This window comes from Papilio machaon, chromosome W (assembly GCF_912999745.1).
Source record: "Papilio machaon chromosome W, ilPapMach1.1, whole genome shotgun sequence".
In the NCBI taxonomy this organism is placed as follows: domain Eukaryota; kingdom Metazoa; phylum Arthropoda; class Insecta; order Lepidoptera; family Papilionidae; genus Papilio; species Papilio machaon.
The window spans coordinates 6,369,156-6,389,710 of NC_060015.1; the positions used below are offsets into that span (position 1 = coordinate 6,369,156).

At 43.2% G+C, this 20,555-nt stretch overlaps 1 protein-coding gene across 1 annotated transcript in view; it reads left to right on the forward strand.

Annotated features, from left to right (window-relative positions):
- LOC123723009 overlaps window positions 1-18,102 on the forward strand; it is a 62,455-nt gene extending 44,353 nt beyond the window's left edge. The window contains exons 29-64 of the mRNA XM_045685552.1: window positions 1,677-1,800; window positions 1,994-2,103; window positions 2,406-2,629; window positions 2,715-2,867; window positions 2,961-3,174; window positions 3,335-3,543; window positions 3,627-3,703; window positions 3,793-4,037; window positions 4,147-4,220; window positions 4,341-4,429; window positions 4,873-5,003; window positions 5,087-5,262; window positions 5,468-5,593; window positions 5,948-6,059; window positions 6,143-6,319; window positions 6,669-6,824; window positions 9,492-9,593; window positions 9,684-9,775; window positions 10,098-10,305; window positions 11,158-11,337; window positions 11,542-11,707; window positions 12,007-12,149; window positions 12,229-12,253; window positions 12,707-12,880; window positions 13,259-13,372; window positions 13,612-13,826; window positions 14,014-14,242; window positions 15,584-15,801; window positions 15,880-16,015; window positions 16,132-16,339; window positions 16,416-16,486; window positions 16,625-16,809; window positions 16,898-17,062; window positions 17,451-17,546; window positions 17,662-17,733; window positions 17,875-18,102. Of these exons, the coding sequence (XP_045541508.1) occupies window positions 1,677-1,800; window positions 1,994-2,103; window positions 2,406-2,629; window positions 2,715-2,867; window positions 2,961-3,174; window positions 3,335-3,543; window positions 3,627-3,703; window positions 3,793-4,037; window positions 4,147-4,220; window positions 4,341-4,429; window positions 4,873-5,003; window positions 5,087-5,262; window positions 5,468-5,593; window positions 5,948-6,059; window positions 6,143-6,319; window positions 6,669-6,824; window positions 9,492-9,593; window positions 9,684-9,775; window positions 10,098-10,305; window positions 11,158-11,337; window positions 11,542-11,707; window positions 12,007-12,149; window positions 12,229-12,253; window positions 12,707-12,880; window positions 13,259-13,372; window positions 13,612-13,826; window positions 14,014-14,242; window positions 15,584-15,801; window positions 15,880-16,015; window positions 16,132-16,339; window positions 16,416-16,486; window positions 16,625-16,809; window positions 16,898-17,062; window positions 17,451-17,546; window positions 17,662-17,733; window positions 17,875-18,102 (5,424 nt within the window). The remainder of the gene's footprint in view (window positions 1-1,676; window positions 1,801-1,993; window positions 2,104-2,405; window positions 2,630-2,714; window positions 2,868-2,960; window positions 3,175-3,334; window positions 3,544-3,626; window positions 3,704-3,792; window positions 4,038-4,146; window positions 4,221-4,340; window positions 4,430-4,872; window positions 5,004-5,086; window positions 5,263-5,467; window positions 5,594-5,947; window positions 6,060-6,142; window positions 6,320-6,668; window positions 6,825-9,491; window positions 9,594-9,683; window positions 9,776-10,097; window positions 10,306-11,157; window positions 11,338-11,541; window positions 11,708-12,006; window positions 12,150-12,228; window positions 12,254-12,706; window positions 12,881-13,258; window positions 13,373-13,611; window positions 13,827-14,013; window positions 14,243-15,583; window positions 15,802-15,879; window positions 16,016-16,131; window positions 16,340-16,415; window positions 16,487-16,624; window positions 16,810-16,897; window positions 17,063-17,450; window positions 17,547-17,661; window positions 17,734-17,874) is intronic.
- The last annotated feature ends 2,453 nt before the right edge of the window (window positions 18,103-20,555 follow it).

A 20,555-nucleotide genomic window follows, 5' to 3' on the forward strand; every position in this document is an offset into this window, starting at 1 on the left:
TAAAGATGGCTTACAAAAATTCCCCTGGACAGCCTTGGCGAGAGACCAGAACGCACGAGTTCCCGAAGGAAGTTTCACCAGTCTCTCGCCAATGCTAGCCACGTGTTCCGACTTTGCCTTGGCAATAACTCTTTTGAAGGACCTGGAGGCGGAGTTGTACTTCTTTTTGAGCAGGCTGGTATTTACATCCCTAGCCGCTGACGCTTCAGCCCAGGCTCGGTAACAATCCTGCTTGTAGCGCGCTGCTAATTTGCAGGATCGACCATACCAGGGCCGAGAGCTGCCCCCGATAGGCACGACAGATGACGGAATAAATAGTTCCATCCCCTGAAGCACGACATCGGTGACAGAGTCGGCAACGGCATCGGGATCGTCCAGCTTGAAGCAAACTCGCTCCCATGGGTAGGATGCAAAAAAGGACCGCATCTCATCCCAGTCTGCTGACCTGTAGTGCCACACTCGGCGGAGGCCATTTGGCTTGAGCCGTGGGCGACGCGAGATAGGCACTGTTGTCCGGATCAGGCAGTGGTCCGACGACCCCAAGGGGGCGTCGACGGAAACCGAGTAGCTGTCTGGATGTGAGGTCAGCAGAAGGTCCAGCAGGGAAGGTGTATGATCTTCCACATCTGGTATTCGCGTTGGCGATGTAACCAGCTGCGTCAGATCATAGGACAAGGCAAAGTCATGGACAGATCTCCCCGCGTGATCGGTGGTTCGAGAGCCAAGCCATTCGGCATGGTGGGCATTAAAATCGCCAAGTACCACAATCTCGGCGGATGGGATCTGCTCCAGGACGGAATCTGTAGCCGTTTGGACTTGCTCCATGAGTCGGTCTATTTCGGCATTACCGCTATGGGACCTATAGAGGCACGCGTAGACTCGCGGATGGTCGTCGCTATCTACGCGCAGCCACAAAATGGATAGGTCCCTACCTTCAAGAAGGCTGAGGCGACGAGAGCAGACATCATCTCTGACGTACACGCACACCCCGGCCCGAGGCAAAAAAGAATGTTCCAATCTGTATCCCGGGCAGGATAGATACGATGTGTCCGCCGGAGGAGATATCTGCGTCTCAGTAAGGAAAAGCAAGGCCGGTTTAGCCATCCGTAGGTGGTAATGGACGGCCTCCAAGTTAGAGTGGAGTCCCCTAATGTTACAGACGTCCACGGCGAACGTTTTAGGGGAAACCGCTGCGCGTTTCTTGCTTTTGCCCCGAACTCCAGCAACGAGCGGAATGGTGCCCCCCCCAGAATACGCAGGGCGGCCCGCGCGCTTACGCCCAAACTCCAAAAGGGAGTTCAGGCGTAAACGCGCGGAGGGGGATTCTCCAATACCAGTGGTATTGGTACCCCCCTGGGGTATGTACTCTTCCAATCCGACTGCCATGCTGAATGAAGGGGGGGGGATTAGGCCTCCGGAACCACACTCATCAGACGAAACGCGGAATTTCTTCCACTTCACGTCTGTCTTCTGTGTGGTCGTGGTATTGCACCGGTCGACCCGGCCAATTCGTGCACCCAACAAATATTGTTGTTGCGGGATCTACCACTGTTAATCTTCACTAAAAGGAAATCTGTGACCTCTGCCGTTTCCTATGGGCCCTCAAATGGATCTGGAATGTTGAAATCGGAGTCTAACTGTACTTACAAGATATGTTAACTTGTTCTGGTCTGCAGGATGAAGAGATGGAGTGTGTGCTGGAACTGTTCGATTCTACGCTGATGCGGTGGGAGCCGCACACCTACTTCCACTTGCCCACCAGCGAGCCAAGGGAATTTAAACTTGATGGAAACCCAGCGGGTGAATTCGGTTTTATTGCTTTTTTATGCTCACTAATTACTTTTTTATGTACTACCACACGCCACGCTCAGATGAAATTTAAGTATTAACGAGTCTTTTATTACAGATTTATCATACTAAGTGTACATTTAGAACGACCCTGAAGGACTCTTGAGTGCGGCAGTAAATGACAATCCTAATATTTCCTGTACAGCCATGGTATTCGCGTTAATGTGGCGTGTACGACTGAGCCCGCGAGCGGAGGACGAGCAGACGCCATTCCTCTTCGACGCCAATAAGTTCATGTCGCAACATGACCCCTTGGTGAGTGACATCTATTTTGTACCTTATTGTGTTGTTAAGAACAAAAATAAAAGAAGTATAATTATGATGACCGTCTGTTATGAATCTTACTATTATTATAAATGCGAAAGTTTAGATGGATGGGTGTTTGTTAGAAAGTACGGAGATACGGCTAAACGGGTCTTGATGAAATTGGATACAGATGTAGAACATAGTCTGAATGAACTCATAGGATACTTTTTAATTTTTTTTTTTATTCGGCGCGGACGGAGTCGTTGGCGACAGCTTGTAGTTCATACGTTAAGGTTATCTTGTATGTACAGGGTGCGGACGCGATGTGGTCCGCCGTGTCCGACACGGACTGCGACAGCGCAGGGAGTAGCGCGGGGGGCGGAATGGGGGGCGGACAACTCACCTCGGAGCAGCTGTGGGGTTCGATGCGCGTCGATTCATACTTTGCGCCCCGCCTGCTGCCGCCTACACGTGTTGCAATGCGTCTCGCAGCGCTCAGCATATACCTGCACAATGACATGCCCGCCCTAAACGAGTACGTATTCGTAGCTATATTTCTTTGATTAACTTAATCATTTTATGCATTAAAATACTGTAATTGTAATTTGATAATCTTTTAGGGAGAATTGTAGGAAATTGGAAGGTCTATACGTATCGAGGCCGCTGCGGCGCAGTCACCGCGTGCTGTCGCTGTCCGCGCGCGACAGCGCCGCCCACCTACACCTGGGCCCTGCCCCCTCCACCCGACGCTGTCTTATGCACGCCCACTTCTCGTTAGTTGTTTCTATATAATAACGTACAACAAGGTTGTTTGCTAACCGACTTATTAATTTTGCTAAAAATTCTTTGATTCTCCCGTTCAACAGAAGCGACATCTTGGATTGCACTACGGGTACCATGGAGCGACTCGTGGAGGAGTTCCGGGTGCAGGCTTCAGTGTTGCTGACGCCCGTGCGGGATTCCGAGGCGAGAGATTGGCGCGTGCGCACGTGCGCTGACCACGTATACGTGTCGCTGAACGTGCCGCACGTCTACACTTTGCAGGCGCTGGCCAACGACTGGCAACACGCATACGATCAGGTACACGTCATGTGTGGTAGCTGGAACGATGTTTAAATAAAATGTCTTTAGTTAAACATATGTTAGACGGGTAAGCTGCATTTAATAATTACCTGAAAAAATTGGTACAAAATTGTTGATTACCATTTAATAATACCTAGTTTATTGAATATTTTTGCAGTATGTACTGAAAGAAAAAGATTGTGTGGAGAGCAGTGCGACGGAGGAGAATGAGGAGCCGGAGTTGTCAGAGGAGGAGGAGTCACAGCGTGCACTGCGCGGACGCGTCTCGTTGTGGTTGTACAACGAGTGCGGAGCCGCACTTCGCGTGTCTCAACTTGCTACCGAAGAACTGCTTCCGTTGGGCCCCGATTCCATGCTTGCGTATAGGTAACGTCGAATGCACATATTCATTTGACTAGCAAATCTTTAAAAAAAAATCAAGTATTAAATTCATTAGTTTATTTTTATAGATGGCACTCCCCAAACGAGGCGAAAAAGCTACGATTCTCCCTCGCCAATCCATCAACGGACTGGCACTGGTCTAATAGTAAGTGAAGCGCTCGAGTACAACGATTTCAATTACGTTTTCCACGTATTTGCATATTTAGTTTTATTTTCCTTTGATGAATCTTTAAGGTATACCTTTCGCGGAAGGCAAGTACTTGGTACGTCTGGAAGAGCCGAATGTATGTCTGAACGGGGGCGGGGCTGTGAGTGACAAAGCGTGCGGGGCAGACGTGGCGCCGGGGATCTCCCGCCTCGCGCCGGGGGCAGGCGTGTTCATCTACGCGCGCGTCACCGAGGTCGGCCCCACGCGCACCATGCGTCTGACTGGCCGACTCACGCTTGCTAACATGCTTCGACATCCACTACTCTATAAGGTCATACATCACACTTTATTACATTAAATATTCCAGTTACATATTTGATATTTTTACAATTTTAACGTAGACAGACGAAACTTAGCGAAATTTGTTACTAACGCGACAGTGCGCAGGCGAGCTGTCCCCCGAGCGCGTCTGCCCCGCCCTCCTCTGTGAGACGGCCGCCGATCTCTCTCTTAAGTAAATACAACTTCTAAGCTAACTTGTACTATTTTCTGCATTGTAATAGCTTAAATAATGTTCTAAAATTTTTGTGTTGATGTTCAATTTTAAATTTACTCAAGTTATTCAATATTCCAGGGTGAAATTCTTGTCCCACGATGCCGGTTGGTCGGGTGATATTCCAATAAAAGAATGTCCAAAAGAAAATGTACCATGGCTGGTTAAAGGTAATGTTAAGTTATTGCTTAAAATCATTTTAAAACACTCTTCGTGCCGTACACGACGGGTTCGGGTCCCGGGACACAGCGTGCCTTAGACTACGCTTTGTAAGGGATAATGTAAGATTTTAATAGATGAAGTGGTACTTACCATCTCGATGCCCAGTTCACCACTTGTAGGTCTGGTCACTCTGTCGGTGTCAGTCGAGTCAAATAAGTCACAGTCAAAAAGTCGAACCGCAAAATTGAAAAATATAGTTCGTAATTGATGATGACGAACCACGGTGCATCTGTACCGAACACTATTTACGCTCTATTAAGAAACTTCTGGTCTCCTGCAGTCATAACCAGATAGGAAGCTAGTAAATACACTTAAATTAGACCAATTAAAAAAATCTTTTTATTTTCGAGTTATTACGAAGCTTCTTGTATAAATATTGTATGTTTGTCAGTGCCGAGTGGCGGTGACATGGCGTACGTGTCGGTGTGGTGCCGCGTGTCTCGCGCCACCTCCGACGGCCGCCTGCTCGCCACCTTCTGGCCGCTCTTCATGCTGCGCTCTCATCTCTCCCTAGATACAGAGGTCTGTTTATAACATAGTGTCATGATTATTAAATCGATTTAAATTGTAAGCTAAAAGTAAATTGATTATTTATTGTATCGAAGGTGATGATAACAACAGAGTTGTCGGATACTATTATGGGTAAGAGTGGGGGGACGGAGACGGGTGCCAAGGGGGCGGCGCCTGGACTGGTGCAGACGGCGTTGGGGCGCGGCGCTACCACACACCTCACTGCGCCCGGCACCACCGCCGCCCGCCACACTCTCACACTACAGTATAAGTAATGTCATATTTTATCACTTTGTTATTGTTCCCACCATCAAAACATGTTTAAAAAAATATGGTCCACACTCTTTGAAAAAAAAAAAAATAGAGAAATGTGTTTTAATACAAAAGTTACGGCGAAGTAATATTAAAAAAAAAAACAAATAAAATAACATAAGCTTGTGTTTTTAAGTTGTTATACATATATATGTATTGTGTAGGAACATAGACTGCCCAGTGACGCCGAAGGGGTTGCCTTTGCACTACGGCATTACGCAGACATCAGTGTTTGACGAGAGTCAACCTGTACAGGACATCGACGATGTACTCCGACACATAAACAACTGGTCAGTCAACAAACAATGTTTATTTGATGACAGTAATAATATTACAATATTTTACTAATATTATAATTGCGAATGGATAGATGGATGCATGAAGGTATCTCTGGAACGACTCAACGGATCTTGTGAAATTTGGCACAGATGTAGAACATAGTCTGGAAGAACACATAGGCTACTAATCAAGATTTTTTAACTCCGCGCAAACGAAGTCGAGGGCGACAGCTAGTATCACTATAAAATTTAAAATACAATTGTGCAGTACATTTGTATGAGACACTTTATATAAATTACATTTTCTTATATATAAGCTAGATAACTTTAGGGGGGGTATGTAAGTAATTCTTGTCTACTTGTCAGGCTACGAGAGTGGGGCCGCGAGGCGCGGTCTGATTGGCCTTACTCGCTGGTGCGCCGGCACTGGCGCGGTGTGTGGCAGCCGGCGCTGTTGCAGCCGCGTACAGATATCACGGTATCACCTCTCAGTCAATGCAGCATCCAGCATCAAAGATGTGATGTACTGCACGTGTATGTATGATGTATGTGTGTGTACAGGTGCAGTACAGCGCGGTGTGCGCGGGCGGCGGTTGCTCGCTGGCGGCACAGCTCTGGCCGGTGATGTTACTCGCCAACGCCGCGCCCATGCCGCTCACACTACGCGCACACGACGCCGCACCACTCTGCCGCCTCGAGCCTGGACATGTTGTCTCGCCACCGTCCACTCTGCTCACGGTTTATATAATTATTCTCCCTAAAACTGACTGAAACTGACTGATACTGACCATACATACTGTGTATGTTAGTCCCGTTACGCCCCCTGGCTTTTACGCTTGTAACATAATGATTTGTTTGATATTGACGACTAACATTTCAACCGGTTTTATTTAATTGTCCACTATTTTAGATGCTAACAATTAGCACGGGTTTAGATTTACTTATTGCTTCTTATTCCTCGGGATTAGATTTATATTGGTATAAATTTTGTCCGTCTACACTTTTATTACTAGTGATCAACACACGTAAAATTCAGAAAGTTATATATTCCTGTAACGGACTGACTTAGATATGTTGTAATTTGCAGAAACCTTTCTTCCTGTCGCTGGAGATGGGTCGCGAGACATTTGTGAGCGAGCCGTTGGTGGTGAGTTCGCAGGAGCCGGGCCGCTACGGTGCTCTGCCGACTGGTCACCTGGCCCTCGGTCACGCCGCAAACATCGCCATACAATGCAATCACAAGGTATACGAGTACACAGGCATACACACATATACACAGTCAGGTCATAAGTATTGTCATACAGTAAAAACTTTTCTTTTAGAATGCTGGCCACAAAGAAGTTTATTGAATTCGAATTTCGAATTGTTCATGAAAATAAAACTGTTTACTTTTTAGAGTTTTACTCATTTTTAAATGTGGAATGGACGTTTAAAGAAGATCGTGCTGCAGTTATTGCGTTGCATCGTTTCGGTTACGCGCCAATTCTAATTTTTGACATAATGAAAAATTTGAATATACCCAAAAGATTCGTTTATCGTACCATCAAACGATACAATGAAGACTCTAGTGTAGATGACAGGTCGAGAAGTGGTCGCCCTCGGTCTGTTAGTACTCCAGCAGTGATCAAAGCTGTGAGGGCGCGAGTTCAAAGAAATCCCAAACGTAAGCAGAAACTGGTGGCCCTTCAGATGGGGTTAAGCAGAACCACGGTGAAAAGTGTGTTAAATGAAGACTTAGGGCTTCGTGCATATCGAAGAAAAACAGGACATCGTTTGAATGCTCGTCTAATGGACCTGAGACTGAAGAGATGCCGCGCTTTGTTGAAGCGGTACGCGGGAAAAAGATATCGGGAAATTCTTTTTTGGGATGCAAAAATTATTACCGTAGAAGAGAGCTACAACAAACAAAATGATAAGGTGTACGCACACAGTAGTGATGAAGCGAGCAAACGTATTCCGCGTATCCAACGAGGTCATTTTCCATCCTCGCTCATGGTATGGTTGGGAGTTTCTTATTGGGGCTTAACAGAGGTACATTTTTGTGAGAAAGGTGTAAAAACGAATGCAGTTGTGTATCAAAATACAGTCCTGACGAACCTTGTGGAACCTGTTCCTCATACCATGTTCAATAACAGGCACCGGGTATTCCAACAAGATTCGGCGCCAGCTCATGAGCGAAGAGCACACAAGACTGGCTGGCGGCGCGTGAAATCGACTTCATCCGGCACGAAGACTGGCCCTCCTCCAGTCCAGATTTGAATCCGTTAGATTACAAGATATGGCAACACTTGGAGGAAAAGGCGTGCTCAAAGCCTCATCCCAATTTGGAGTCACTCAAGACATCCTTAATTAAGACAGCCGAAGATATTGACATGGACTTTGTTCGTGCTGCGAAAAACGACTAGCCGCGCAGATTCAAGGCCTGCTGTATTCAAAATCACGGAGGTCATTTTTAATAAACTTTCGTGTCATAAGAATCTATGTTTTGTTAAGTTCATTTTGGTATATAAATGTTCACATAATGAATAAACTTGTTTCAATTATTTTATACTAGCTGTGCCCGCGACTTCGTCCGCGTGAAATACTGTTTTCGTTAAGCATTTTTTTTAAGGATTATTATTTTACTTGACCGACGTGCTATGCGTTGATGTATGGATGTAGACATAGAGATAGGTGTGCCACGACCACACCAAATGTAGGTGTTTGGTCTCTACCTATCCCTCTGGGTTATGGGCGTGAATTTAGTTGTTGTTGTTGAGGTATTTTATTTAAACTTATAAAAAATTACAACAAAACAAATGGAACTTACAAAATATTCATTTACTCTTATGCAAATTTTCATCCCCTATTCCCTTATTATATTGCAACATTAAGGGTAAAACTTTTACAAACTTTAAATGACCTATTTATTAATATCAAATTAGTAGCCTAAAAAAAGTTATAAGCTTCTAACTGTAAAAATGACGATACGTCCATACAAATTTCCACCCCTACTTTTACCCCCTTATACACCCTCTTTCACGATAAAAATTAATCTTTGTCCTTTCTCAGGCTCTAAGCTAAATATCAGTAAGTATAATAGTAAAACATATTAAACAAAACATTCATTAAAACCTCACATATTGCGAAACAAATTTTCATCCCCTATTGTTATTTAGCACCCTTCAGGGGAAAATTTTTACAGAAATTGAATTTCATATTTATTTATATCAAATTAGCAGCCTTAGACAGAAGTTTCATGCTTCTAACTGTAAAAATGACGATACTTCCATACACCCTACTTACCACCCCCTACCACCACCACCCCCACTTTCAACCCCTTACAACCCTGTTTTCGCGTTAAAAAGTAGCCTATGTTCTTTCTGAGGCTCTAGAATATCTGTGTACCAAATTTCATTTAAATCGGTTCAGTAAACAATAGTAGGCGACACTTCCATACAAACTTTCACCCCCACTTTCAACCCCTTACAACCCCTTTTTCGCGTTAAAATATAGCCTATGTCCATCCTCAGGCTCTAGACTATCTGTGTACCAAATTTCATTTAAATCGGTTCAGTAGTTTTGGCGTGAAAGCGAGACAGACAGACAGACAGACAGACAGACAGACAGAGTTACTTTCGCATTTATAATATTAGTAAGGATTAAACGTGTGACAGAATTTATGACCTGACTAGGTAGTATCAGATTTTCTCAACTTTTTGATAATATAAATAGCAGGTACGCGACTAATCGCTTAGTGGAAATTCGATTAAAGGAGACTTGTACAAGGTTAGAAAAAGCTAGTAGGATGTGAAAAAGGTGCAAACTGTTTCCCGTATTTCTTATGCCTTGTCGTGTTTTTTTTTATTTTACATTAGTTTGTCTAATTGACTGTGACATTGTTATTTTCTAACGATTTTTTTTATTACAGGTAGCATTGTTTACCATGTATTTGGAAGTAAAAGAAGACATGAACGTGTTGGGCATCACTTCAACTTATGTTCTCAGAAATGATATGGACACTGATGTTATGGTAAGTTCTAATATTATTTATTTTTAAAATGAAATTGTTGTATTTGTAATATCTTGTCGAAATTATATAATTATATTTTTATAAATACAGATAACTTGCATTGCAGTACCGGAAGGCACCGACGATGAAGTGCTGCTAAATCCGAAGTCATTTAAAGTGATCCCGCCTTCAAAGGATAAACGGTAATTTATCCCTTTTGTTTAGTTGACCGATCAATTATACAAGAAACACCAAGACAGATCATGTGCATTATTGTATGTTTTTTTAATTAGTTTAATTAATTACTTTACTACAGTTTTTAGTTTGACCACAGCACTAAAGTCTAAGGTCACAGTATTTCTTGGCTTGTTACTAAGATTAAAAACGATCGTGAAGGTTTTTAACAATGGGTAAAGTCGTTAAATACTATCCTAAAAGCCCTAAATAGTAAGTAGTCTTAAGTACATTTGATATATGTCTTCTTAATAATACCTCGTACAAGCTCTTATTTATATTGGGCGACAGATGTGTGGGTGAAGCACTGTGCCGCGCGTGGATATGGAGTCGTTGGCGTAGTGGAGCTCGTGCCAACACATTCCTATGTGTTTCGCTAACACACGACAGCGCCGTGCCTGTACGTCTGGCCACGCCCCCCGAGCACGCCGGCCCCGCCCACCACGGCGCGCAGCCCTCACGACGAGCGATCGCACTGCGCGATCACAACAACCAATCTGTATGTAAACTTTCCTACAAAAAAAATACAATACGAAAAAAGCTACGATTTTTCATGCCAAATATAAATTTATAAACACTTTCTATTCCTCCACATACTAGACGGATTTGGTTTCTTCTTCAACTCATTGTGTATACTTTTTCATACATACGAGTCCTGATTCTACAGTTCAATTAATGTACAGTGAAACTTGGTTAAGTGGGACCTGGATAAGTGAGAAACCTCCATAACTGGAACTCATGCTGAGATCCCAACACTTTGGCACTGAATTACCTCTGGTAGTGGGACGATGTAAACCTCTATATCTGGGTATATAACTTCAAACTTTCGTGGTTTTTACTAATATAATGTTCGTAAGAAACGGGATTCTTACCACGATTAGCCTAATCGTGGTAAGAATCCCGTTTCTTACGAACTCTATATCTGGGATTTGTTCTTTCGATTTATCATCATAGTTACCTCTATAACTGAGACAGCGAGTAAATTTTATATGCATAAACCTCTGTTACTGAGATAACATTGTTTGTTTACTCATTCTTATTCTACCCACAAATTCCACACGTAATTCCAAGTACGTAAGTACAAATTTTGAGCTTCAATTACCTTCAGTTTTAGTTTCGCTTTACTATCATACAGATGTTTATTTGAAAAATGTCAAACTGAAATATCTGAAATAAACTGAAATAACCTGTATTCTCACCTCTATTAATGGAACCCTCTGTAAATGAGACAGATATTTATTTATACCCGTATATCTGAGACACTGGGTAAGTGGAATACCTCTATATGTGAAATGACATTGCAGGTCCCTTGATGTCTCACTTAACCAGGTTTCACTGTATATGTGTCCAGGTACCAGTGGTGGTGACTCAGCACCACCATGACGGCCGCTGGCAGGTGGTAGTGGCGCGCGACCCCTGCCCGCAGTTCGTCGTGTACAACGCGACGGGCGAAAGGCTCGCAGTCGCACAGGTCGATCAGCCCGAAGTATATGATGACTACCAACAGAATACCGCGTCTAATAATGTCAAGGTCAGATTCTAGTAAATAGCTTTATATTGTTACAAATTTTAAGACTTTTGTGTATCCTTCATAAAAACAACACCCGTCGTCTGTTCTTTAAAACAATGTTAGCAATGCGCCTGTGGCTTGTCTGATGGTTGCTGATGTCTATGGGCAGTGGTTCATAGAAGTCGGGTCTTTCTATTTACAAAGTATATTTATATCTGTAAACAGGCAGTGAGAGAGTGCGAGGGGGCCCGCTGGATGTGCACGGTGGGTCCGGGCATGAGTACGCACTACACGACGCCGGCGTACTGCGCACGCTACCCCACGCCCGCCTCAGACGCAGACAACGGCGACGCCCTCGCTCCCATATTCCTTACATTTGCCCGAGCAACAGGTAACAGATTAAATAAATGCTTTCAAATATCTTGCCGAGTCGTTGCAGAACTCGAATTGTGTTGGTACGTAGAGATTCGGGAAGAGGCCACTACACAGCGTGCCGATAAACTAGAGCCAAGCAGAAAAGAGTTGCAGAGAAACGGACTGCTATTTTTGAACGGACAACGTCGATACAGAACATTATAAGTTTTGTCATTAAGCATTCAAACAGTAGCTGTAAAACTGTCTACTGTTTGTCTCATTGTTCTGTCCTCTTCTGAAAATAGCATTAAAGATGTAACAACGATCTGTACATAGAGGAGGAACGAATGCCCAAGTGGTGTGTGCCGGTGGGTGTGGTGAGCGGCGAGCAGCTGGTGCAGCTGGCCGGTCTGACGGTCAAACTGCGCGTGCGCACCTCCCCCCACTCTACCCTGCTCGATATACAACACGTCCAACAGGTATGTACAACTAACACATACGTTGACATTGAAAATAAGAATAGCTTTTAGAAAAAAAAAAATTAAAATTTACTTATAGAAAAAGCAACTCTACACTTCAAGAAGTAAGTGTTGACAATTTTCAACTCGTTTTAATATCATTTGTCTCATTCTAGTTTACAAATAAATTTGAAATTTGCTAACGATCAAGCCATAACTGAACATCTTCGCTTAAATTTTCAGTATACGAGATGTTTTAGGTTTTTTTTTTAATTTTTAGAAACACATTGATGAACACCGGTCGATGGACGAGTTAACGCAACAGAGAATTGTAAGTTATTTGATAATGTAAAAATACATGTAGGTTTTTTCTTATAATTGATATTATTTTGTAAATTGCATTTCTAACTGTTGGTTTCTGAGACAAAAATCTCTTTAAAAATTATCGTTATCCCTGTCTTTATCTTAGACAAAACAGAGAAAACAATATGTTTTAAACTGAGATTTTGAGTTTAGAAACCCACAGTAAGTACTCGTACGTTATTTACATAACAATTACTCACATTTTTTTCTCGCAGTAATGGAGACTTCAAGTTCTCGCTTGCGCAATAATTTTCTATCTCGAGGCAATATCAATATAAAAGATGATTTGATTTCACAATCTAGTGATACAAATACGATTCAATCGTTAAATGTCAAAGAGTTGTCCGTTGACGTTGAAAGAGGTGCTAACGCACAGCTCTCATCACGTGGTAAGAGAGTGCGACCGTTTTCATTGCCTATGCATTAGTATTGTTCTAGTTTGGACTAAAAAAATATATACTTTTTATACGTAGAGTAAAAAAATAATATAAATAGATGTAATTCCAATACAATATTAAGATTTTAAAGGCTGCCACCTTCATATTTTTTGAGATCTTGGATCGTAGTTGATAGAATCTTTCATCTAGAAGAAATAGCTCGTTTTTTGACACTAAAATGAGAAACCATTGTAAAACATCATGTTGTTTTTATTTTGTTATGCACTTATTTTGTTTTTTTTTCACACAAATATTTTTTGTTTAAATAATAATTTTGTTTTATTTATTATTTTTTTTATTTGTATTATCTGTGATTGTGCTGTGCGTTAGGTTTGGAGAGAGAGCTGACGAGAAGTGTACTGGCAGTGGGAAATGAAGATAATTCTCAGGATTCAATAGTGCAGTGCCTCTCTGAGGCCGATCAGTCCAGTTTCAAGGAACTTTGTAACTATTTTTTTATTTACAATTTTTTTATTAGTTTCGTATACAAAACTTAATTTTATTTATCAATTAATTAAACGTGAATATTACAAAGGTGAAATTTGTTTTAGTTAAAAAAAAGCTTTTTATTTTTAAATTCATCCACTAAGCATTTATTTATCATCTGTTTAAACGAAAACTTATTCTGTTTGCTTGTTTAATATATGTCTTTTTGTTTTAAATACAATTTTGATGTTTGTCAGTATACGGCGGCGAGCAGCAGCAGCAGCAGCAGCAGCAGCAGCACCAGCAGCAGGAAGAGGGCGGTGACGGCGGTGGGTGGGGGCTGGGAGGTGGCGAGCGCGCTTTGTGCGAGGTGCGCGGTGTACACATCCGCCTCTCCGCCGCCGCTGACCGACCACCGCTCGTCGCTCTGCATCTCGACAACCTGCTGGCCCTCAACCACGCAGACATGCATGTACGCAATACGAAAATCTATAAAACGCTCGCTGTGTTTCAGTAACTGTGAATCAAGTAGTGATTTATAGTATCCGAGGCTAAAGTTGGCACGTGGATTAAAAGATTCCTATCGTTTTCGACGTGTCAAGTCAAGTTCCACCACTCATTACACAAACTTTTAATGGTAAATCGACTGAATATTACAGAGGGGCCGAGCGACGATATCAGTGTCGTCTCTCCAGATCGACAACGCTCAGTACTCGAGCGGGGAGTACGATTTCGCGGTTGTGGCAACGTCGCGTGCGCCGCTGCCCCCGGCCCCGCGCTGGCCGCCGCTGTGGGGCACCGCGCCCCCGCAACAATCCAGCGACCAAGATGTCCTCAACCTAGATATTATCACCGAAGCGTGGTTTGTCGCCGAACAAGACTTCTGTGGTAAGTAACAGCAATTTCAACTACACAACAAACATCTTGAGTATTTTATATTTTAGAATTTGGCGAAAAAGATTACACGTTTCTGGTATTTGCAAAATTGTCGTCACAATTGAGAAGACGTTTTTCTTTTTTTATTAAGCTAATAGGATCAAAGAAAATTAAACATATATCGGAGAGCGCAGAATACAAAGACATCTTCGTAGTGATTGTTGGAACGTCAAGTTGATTTGACTTGGGTGTATTCGGAAGTGGAGGATAACAACACTGTCAGCTGTCAGGGTGACCATTCGTCAATGTTATTGTGTCAAATCGGAGATATCATTATGGTATTCAACCTTTTGAAGGGCAGTCAGGCGACAGACATCAACTCGAACGGACGTGTTGTTAACCTCCTTCCGACTTCGCCGCGTTCCAAAACAATCCAGTGACATCTTGCTCATCCGGCCATATTTCGTGATTGTTATAATCTCCATTCAATTAACCCTTTCCACTCCAATGTCGAGTGTCACTCGACAATGATTTTGTTCCACTAGCTCCACTGTCGAGTGATACTCGACATGGTGTAATACCTCTTTTTGCGAAAATTTTTAAAACAGGAGGGATTTTTGTTACTAAAATGTTTGAATCACGAATGAATGAAACATATTCTAGAATTGTAAGATACTATAATTCAATTAAATTTTATCGATGCTACATAATAAAACTAGTTGTTATCGCACCGTTATATGTTCGCGTCGTAAACATCTTATCTCATACTACTTTAATAGAAAAACACTCAAGTGGTGGAGAACCCCTCACTTTATTTACTTACAACGTGGGGGGAAGCACAAGGATTGTGCTGTGTTTCAACTGAAAAATAAAAGATGGGGGGGGGGGGGAAACATGCTATTTTTGCAAAACATGTGAGACAAAACCTTTGCTTCATCCTGGGATTTGTTTCGAAAAATACCATACCAAAAGGGATTATAAAGATTAAAATTTAGGATTTTAATATAGTATCATGTGATTACTCATTAAACAAAGTTTATGAAATAAGAAAAATTCGTTTTTTTTACAAAATACACAAAAAAACACTAAAAGTAAAAAAACGTAATTTTAGCGTGGAGCTGGTGGAATAAAAACAAAAACAGCCTTGGAGTGGAAAGGGTTAATTAAACCAACTGAACGCACAGCGTATTTGATTTCGAACATCCACACCATCAAGGTTGAACGAAGAGCAGAATACTGATGTACGCCCACCCTAATCTTCCTTCACATAAGTTATCATCGCGAGCGATAACTTTTGTATAAATTATAGCTATCAGTTACATAAATATTATAAGAGCAAGTTATATAAATCAGAGATAACGGAAGTGGAGGTGCGTGTGGGTGCGCTCGCGCTGTACATCGAGGACGCGTACGTGCGACAGTTGGCCGCGCTGCTGCGGGAGGCGTGGCCGGCACGAGACAGCGACGAGTGCGCGCACGTGCTCGCCGCCGCGCGCCGCGTGCAGCGCCCCCTGCGCCTGCGCACACTCACCGTCATGCCCATAGATCTGTTGCTCACTCTGCATACTGCCGTAAGTGATGTTTCTTCCCGCCCTTGGCAATTACACTGTTCAGTAGAAAATATGTAGTGTTTCTGTGTGTTTTTGCAGGCGCACATGTACATTGCGTTGGATCAGAGTCCGCTGCGTCTGGCCGCGTTCCGACAGCGCGCAATGGTCACCTCAGTGGAGCGGCTTACGCATGCCTTCACCGTACACTATCTGTCCGCAGCGCTTCTCAGTGCAGGTCTCTATATTTATAGCTTACATTTAAATAGCTATTGTATATTATAATTTATATAGTATCGGCAACACGCAGATTTAGTGAAACAATAATGTGTCATCGTGTCGTATATGTATCAGGTTGGGTGGTGGGGGGTCTAGAGTTGGTGGGTGCGCCAGTGGCGCTGGCGGCGCGAGTGGTGGGAGCGGGCGGCGGCGTGCGGGGCGTGGCGAGCGCGACCGCAGCCGCCGTACTGCGGTCGCTCAGCGCCGCCGCCAGCTCCTTGGCGCGCAACCTCGATTTACTCGCCGGTGACATCGAACACGCGGAGCGAGCTGCCGCCGCGAGGTAAATGCCTGCTATTTATTTGCATGTTTTACCCACGCTTAATCCTAACATTTGATTTTATAATCATATCTTTCAGGAGACAACCCCCTTCCAGTTTATTAGCCGGTCTTACAGCGGGACTCACTAACTTCGCTATCAATATACTTGGTAAGGTTTCTGCTTTTTAGACGTGATTTTGATTATTGTCATTTTAGGTTTTCTTGTCTTAGTATATTTTTTTGGATTGGCAAATATTGCCTGCAAATAAGTTTGCACCTGTTATAAGGACGTGTCTTTGTATTTGAGGTGCGGTGGGCGGTCTCGCGCACCATTCAGTGGTGGGCGTGTGTGTGGGCGAGGCTGGAGGCGGGACGGCGCTAAGGCGTGGTTTAGTCGGCGCTTTGACTAAGCCCCTTAGCGCCACTGCTGACCTGCTTGCGTATGCCGGTCAAGGTCTACTCGCGCAGACCGGCTGGGATGTAACGCCTCAGGTAATTATTAGTTAAATAATCTAGTGCTCGTAATATATGTACTTTACACGTATGTTTGTATAAAACTGCTACGTGTGATTATTAATAGCCAAGGGCATGGAGCGGCGACGAGGGAGAGGCTAGTATAGGTCCGGCGGGCGTGTGGCAGCGCGAGTGCGTGCGCTGGGCGTTCAGGCTCGCCGACTTGCCCGCGATCTCCGGCTTCCGAGTGCTGCTCGACAACGCGCCTCTCCTACTCATCATTACACAAAAGGTAACCTCCACTAAAAGCAACATCATCATCAACTCACTATATGTACCCACTGAGGGGCTCGGAACCTATCCCAAGTTAGGCATAACTAGGCCATAGTCAACCACGCTGGCCCAGTGCGGGTTGACTTCACACATATCATTGAATTTCTTCTCAGATATGTGCAGCATCACTATGTTTTCCTTCAACGTGAGAACGTCGGATAAATGTACATATGTTAATCGAAAATCAAAAAACAGATTGGTACATGGCGGGATTCGAACCCAGGACCTGCAGATTGCAAGTCAAGTGCTTAACCCCTGAGCCACGGACGCTACCAAAAGCTACATGCTATTCATATTGTACTACATTAGTATTTGATTGTAAATTAAAATGATTCTTTTTAATACAGTTCCTGGTGGTGGCGGACCCTCACACCGAGCGCATCGTCGAAATGATAGATCTAAAGTCGTGCTCGGTACAGCCGCTAGTTGGACACGTCGTAGAGGTGAACTGAACTGCATCGATTTGTTTATTTTGCATTATTACTAACTATAGGAGTTTATGTTACTTTTTGTATCTTAATAACTCCTATATTAATATAAATAAATTTCATCTTGTAGTTGGTGGTTAAACAGCGGCGGTCTCCAAAGACTCCAGATTCTAACGGGCCAGATGAAGACAACGAGTATCAAGTATGTATTCATAAAAATCAATACGCTTACGGATGAGGTCGTGCGTAATTTTATCGAACTGTTACAACACTATACCAAAGATTTACAATTTACCAAAATTTTATCATATCTGAATATTAAAATGATGTCTGTAATAAACAGATAAGCGCCTCAGCTATGGCTCGTGTTGCGCGGTACACGGGGGCGGGGTCGGCGGGCATTAGGGCGGAGCTAGAGGGTGGGGCGGGCGCGAGCACGACGGGGGCGGGGCCAGAGGCGGGCGCACGCAACTTGCTACTGCGCACCGCGCCCACACAGACGTACTCGCTGCACGCTACACTCTGCGCAGCCATACAACACAACTGCGCCGTACACTTTCCATTACTGTAATTCGTACTCAGAATCAAAGTAGAGTCAGCAGTGTGGCTGCTAACTCTACTTTGATTCTAAGCACAAGTGACGTTGCTTGAATATGCATGTCCGACTTGCTTGCTTGCTTAAACTAACGAACTTGCTTAAAAAAATTTTGAAGCCGGGAAAATCCCACGAAATCACAACAAACATAGAATATAAAATGTTTGGACCGGATGTTTTTTATGCTTTTTTACACTTTTCTATATTTTCCTGTAGGCTTTTTCTCAAATTTATACTTGGTCTTTCTTAGTTTCGGACAAAGATGGTGACGGTGCATCTTTTCTTCCGTGGGCCATGCACTAATATTTGTGCCATTGGCCATCGTATCGTCTTTATCGACCTTTATCGAGTATAAAGTGTACCGTCCCGCAAGGCTTAAAAGGGTGTCCTTGCGCCCTGGGTCCCTAACTCCCTAATGAGGTGAGAAAAGAAACTCAGGTGGTAACAAAAGATATATATAATATTACCAAGCACTCAGCGGTAGGCACATAAAATTTATAAGGTCGTGGGGTAACGTGCTATCAGTCTCTGCTTCCGCGGCGTTTATTACTCCCCTGCTTTGGCTGAACTACGGTGGCGTCGCCCAGCGACGGATGAGCGGCGGCAGGCCAAGGAACGGCAGGACAGGAGGTGCACGTCGACCGTAGCTGGGTGCTCCCTAGGCAGCTAAGCGGCGGCCGCAGGAATTCGGTAGACGTCGGTGCTAAGGTCGCAACGGCAGGTCAGCTACCGATGTATGAAGCTGGCAAGCGGTAGCTTGCTCGGAGATTGCTAGCTTGATTGTAGCTTTCAGTAAAATTCGTACAGTGCTCCTGGAAATTCAAAACACCAGACCGTTAGTTCGGTAAGGCGTTGTTCCTCCGCCTGGTATCCACCATCAGCAACTCAAGAAAAGCAATACGTAGCGGCTTGACGATGGTGGAACTATCAGAACGGAGTTTACAAAGCAAAAGCGGAGCAAACGAAAATAAAAATAAATTTAAATAAAATGCGAAATAACGTATTATAAAGATAAAGGATAAATAATGAAAAATCAGCAATAAGATCTTATGTAAAATAAAGAAAACACAAATTTAAATGTACAACAGAAATAAGTTAAAGTTTTAAAAAATGACCGTTAGCAACAAGAACAAAGAACGTTTAAAAAAATACGGTTATAAAGGACAATTAAATTTAGCAACATTACGTATTTTATTTTATGTGCCATAAAACTTACCCTAAAACGGGAACAAGTACTTAAATTGTATTAGTATTAATGTAGGAAAAAAAAATAACTTTCGAACGCCAACGTTAGCCGGAAACGATCACACCAAGACTAAGACGCCGGTGACCGCTCTTCTCAGGAGATTGCAGGCAAGTGGCCCGGCACGTATGCAGCGACCCCGCCGAGCCCGGGTCGCCCCTCTAACCCGCGCAGTCCCCGCGGCGCGTGCGCCGCAGTGCACAGACTATGTGACGTTTTAAATACGTTACAAAAGTACACCAAAAACCTCACACTAATTTCGTCAATTGACGATGACAATACAAAGGCGATTGTCACAAATATTTGTGGCAGGTCCACTGCGTTATTGCGTTTGCTTCCTTCTTAAAAACTGTGTGTTAAATATTCATTTGACTTGATTTAATATCTGACGGTTTGATTATCAATAACTTTTATTCAAAAACTTTATGAACTTATCTTACTTCTTACTAATATTGTAAATGCGAAAGCTTAGATGGATGGATGGAGTTTGTTTGAAGGTATCTCCGGAACGGCTCAAAGGATCTTGATGAAAATTGTCACAAATGTAGAACATAGTCTAGAAGAATACATAGGCTACTTATTAAGTTTTTTTTATTCCTTGCGGACGGAGTTGCGTGTGACAGCTAGTCAAATAATAAATGTACCTACATATTGAATACTATTTTGTAATATGCAACTTGCATACTATTCCACTCCTGTTTTTGTATGTCTGAAGTATATGGTTCTTTATAGAAGGTATGTACAATTGAGGGCGTCATTTCGTTGATAGTAATGAAGACATTTATGACTCAGTGTGACGTATTTGTACAACGTAGTGGTGACGTCACAAGAATTTAGTCAATTAAAGCCGCCCGCCCATTGATGCTAGCATACTTCCCCCTCTCTCCGTCATAGACTCTTGGTTTTCACGGACAACTGTTCCACTTGTGTTTACTGAATAACAATAAATAAATTCTTATAACAATCCATAAATATTTAATAACTGTTGCGTTAAGTGCATTTATAAAAGAAACTAGCTTTGCCCGCGACTTCGTCCGCGTGAAATACTATTTTGGGTAGCATTTTTTTTGGGCTAATTATTTTATTTAACCAACGTGCTATGCTTTGATGTATGTAGAATGTTCGGTACAGTTGCACTGTAGTTCGCTAGTTTTGAATTTCGCGGTTGACCAATACGGGTTTTATG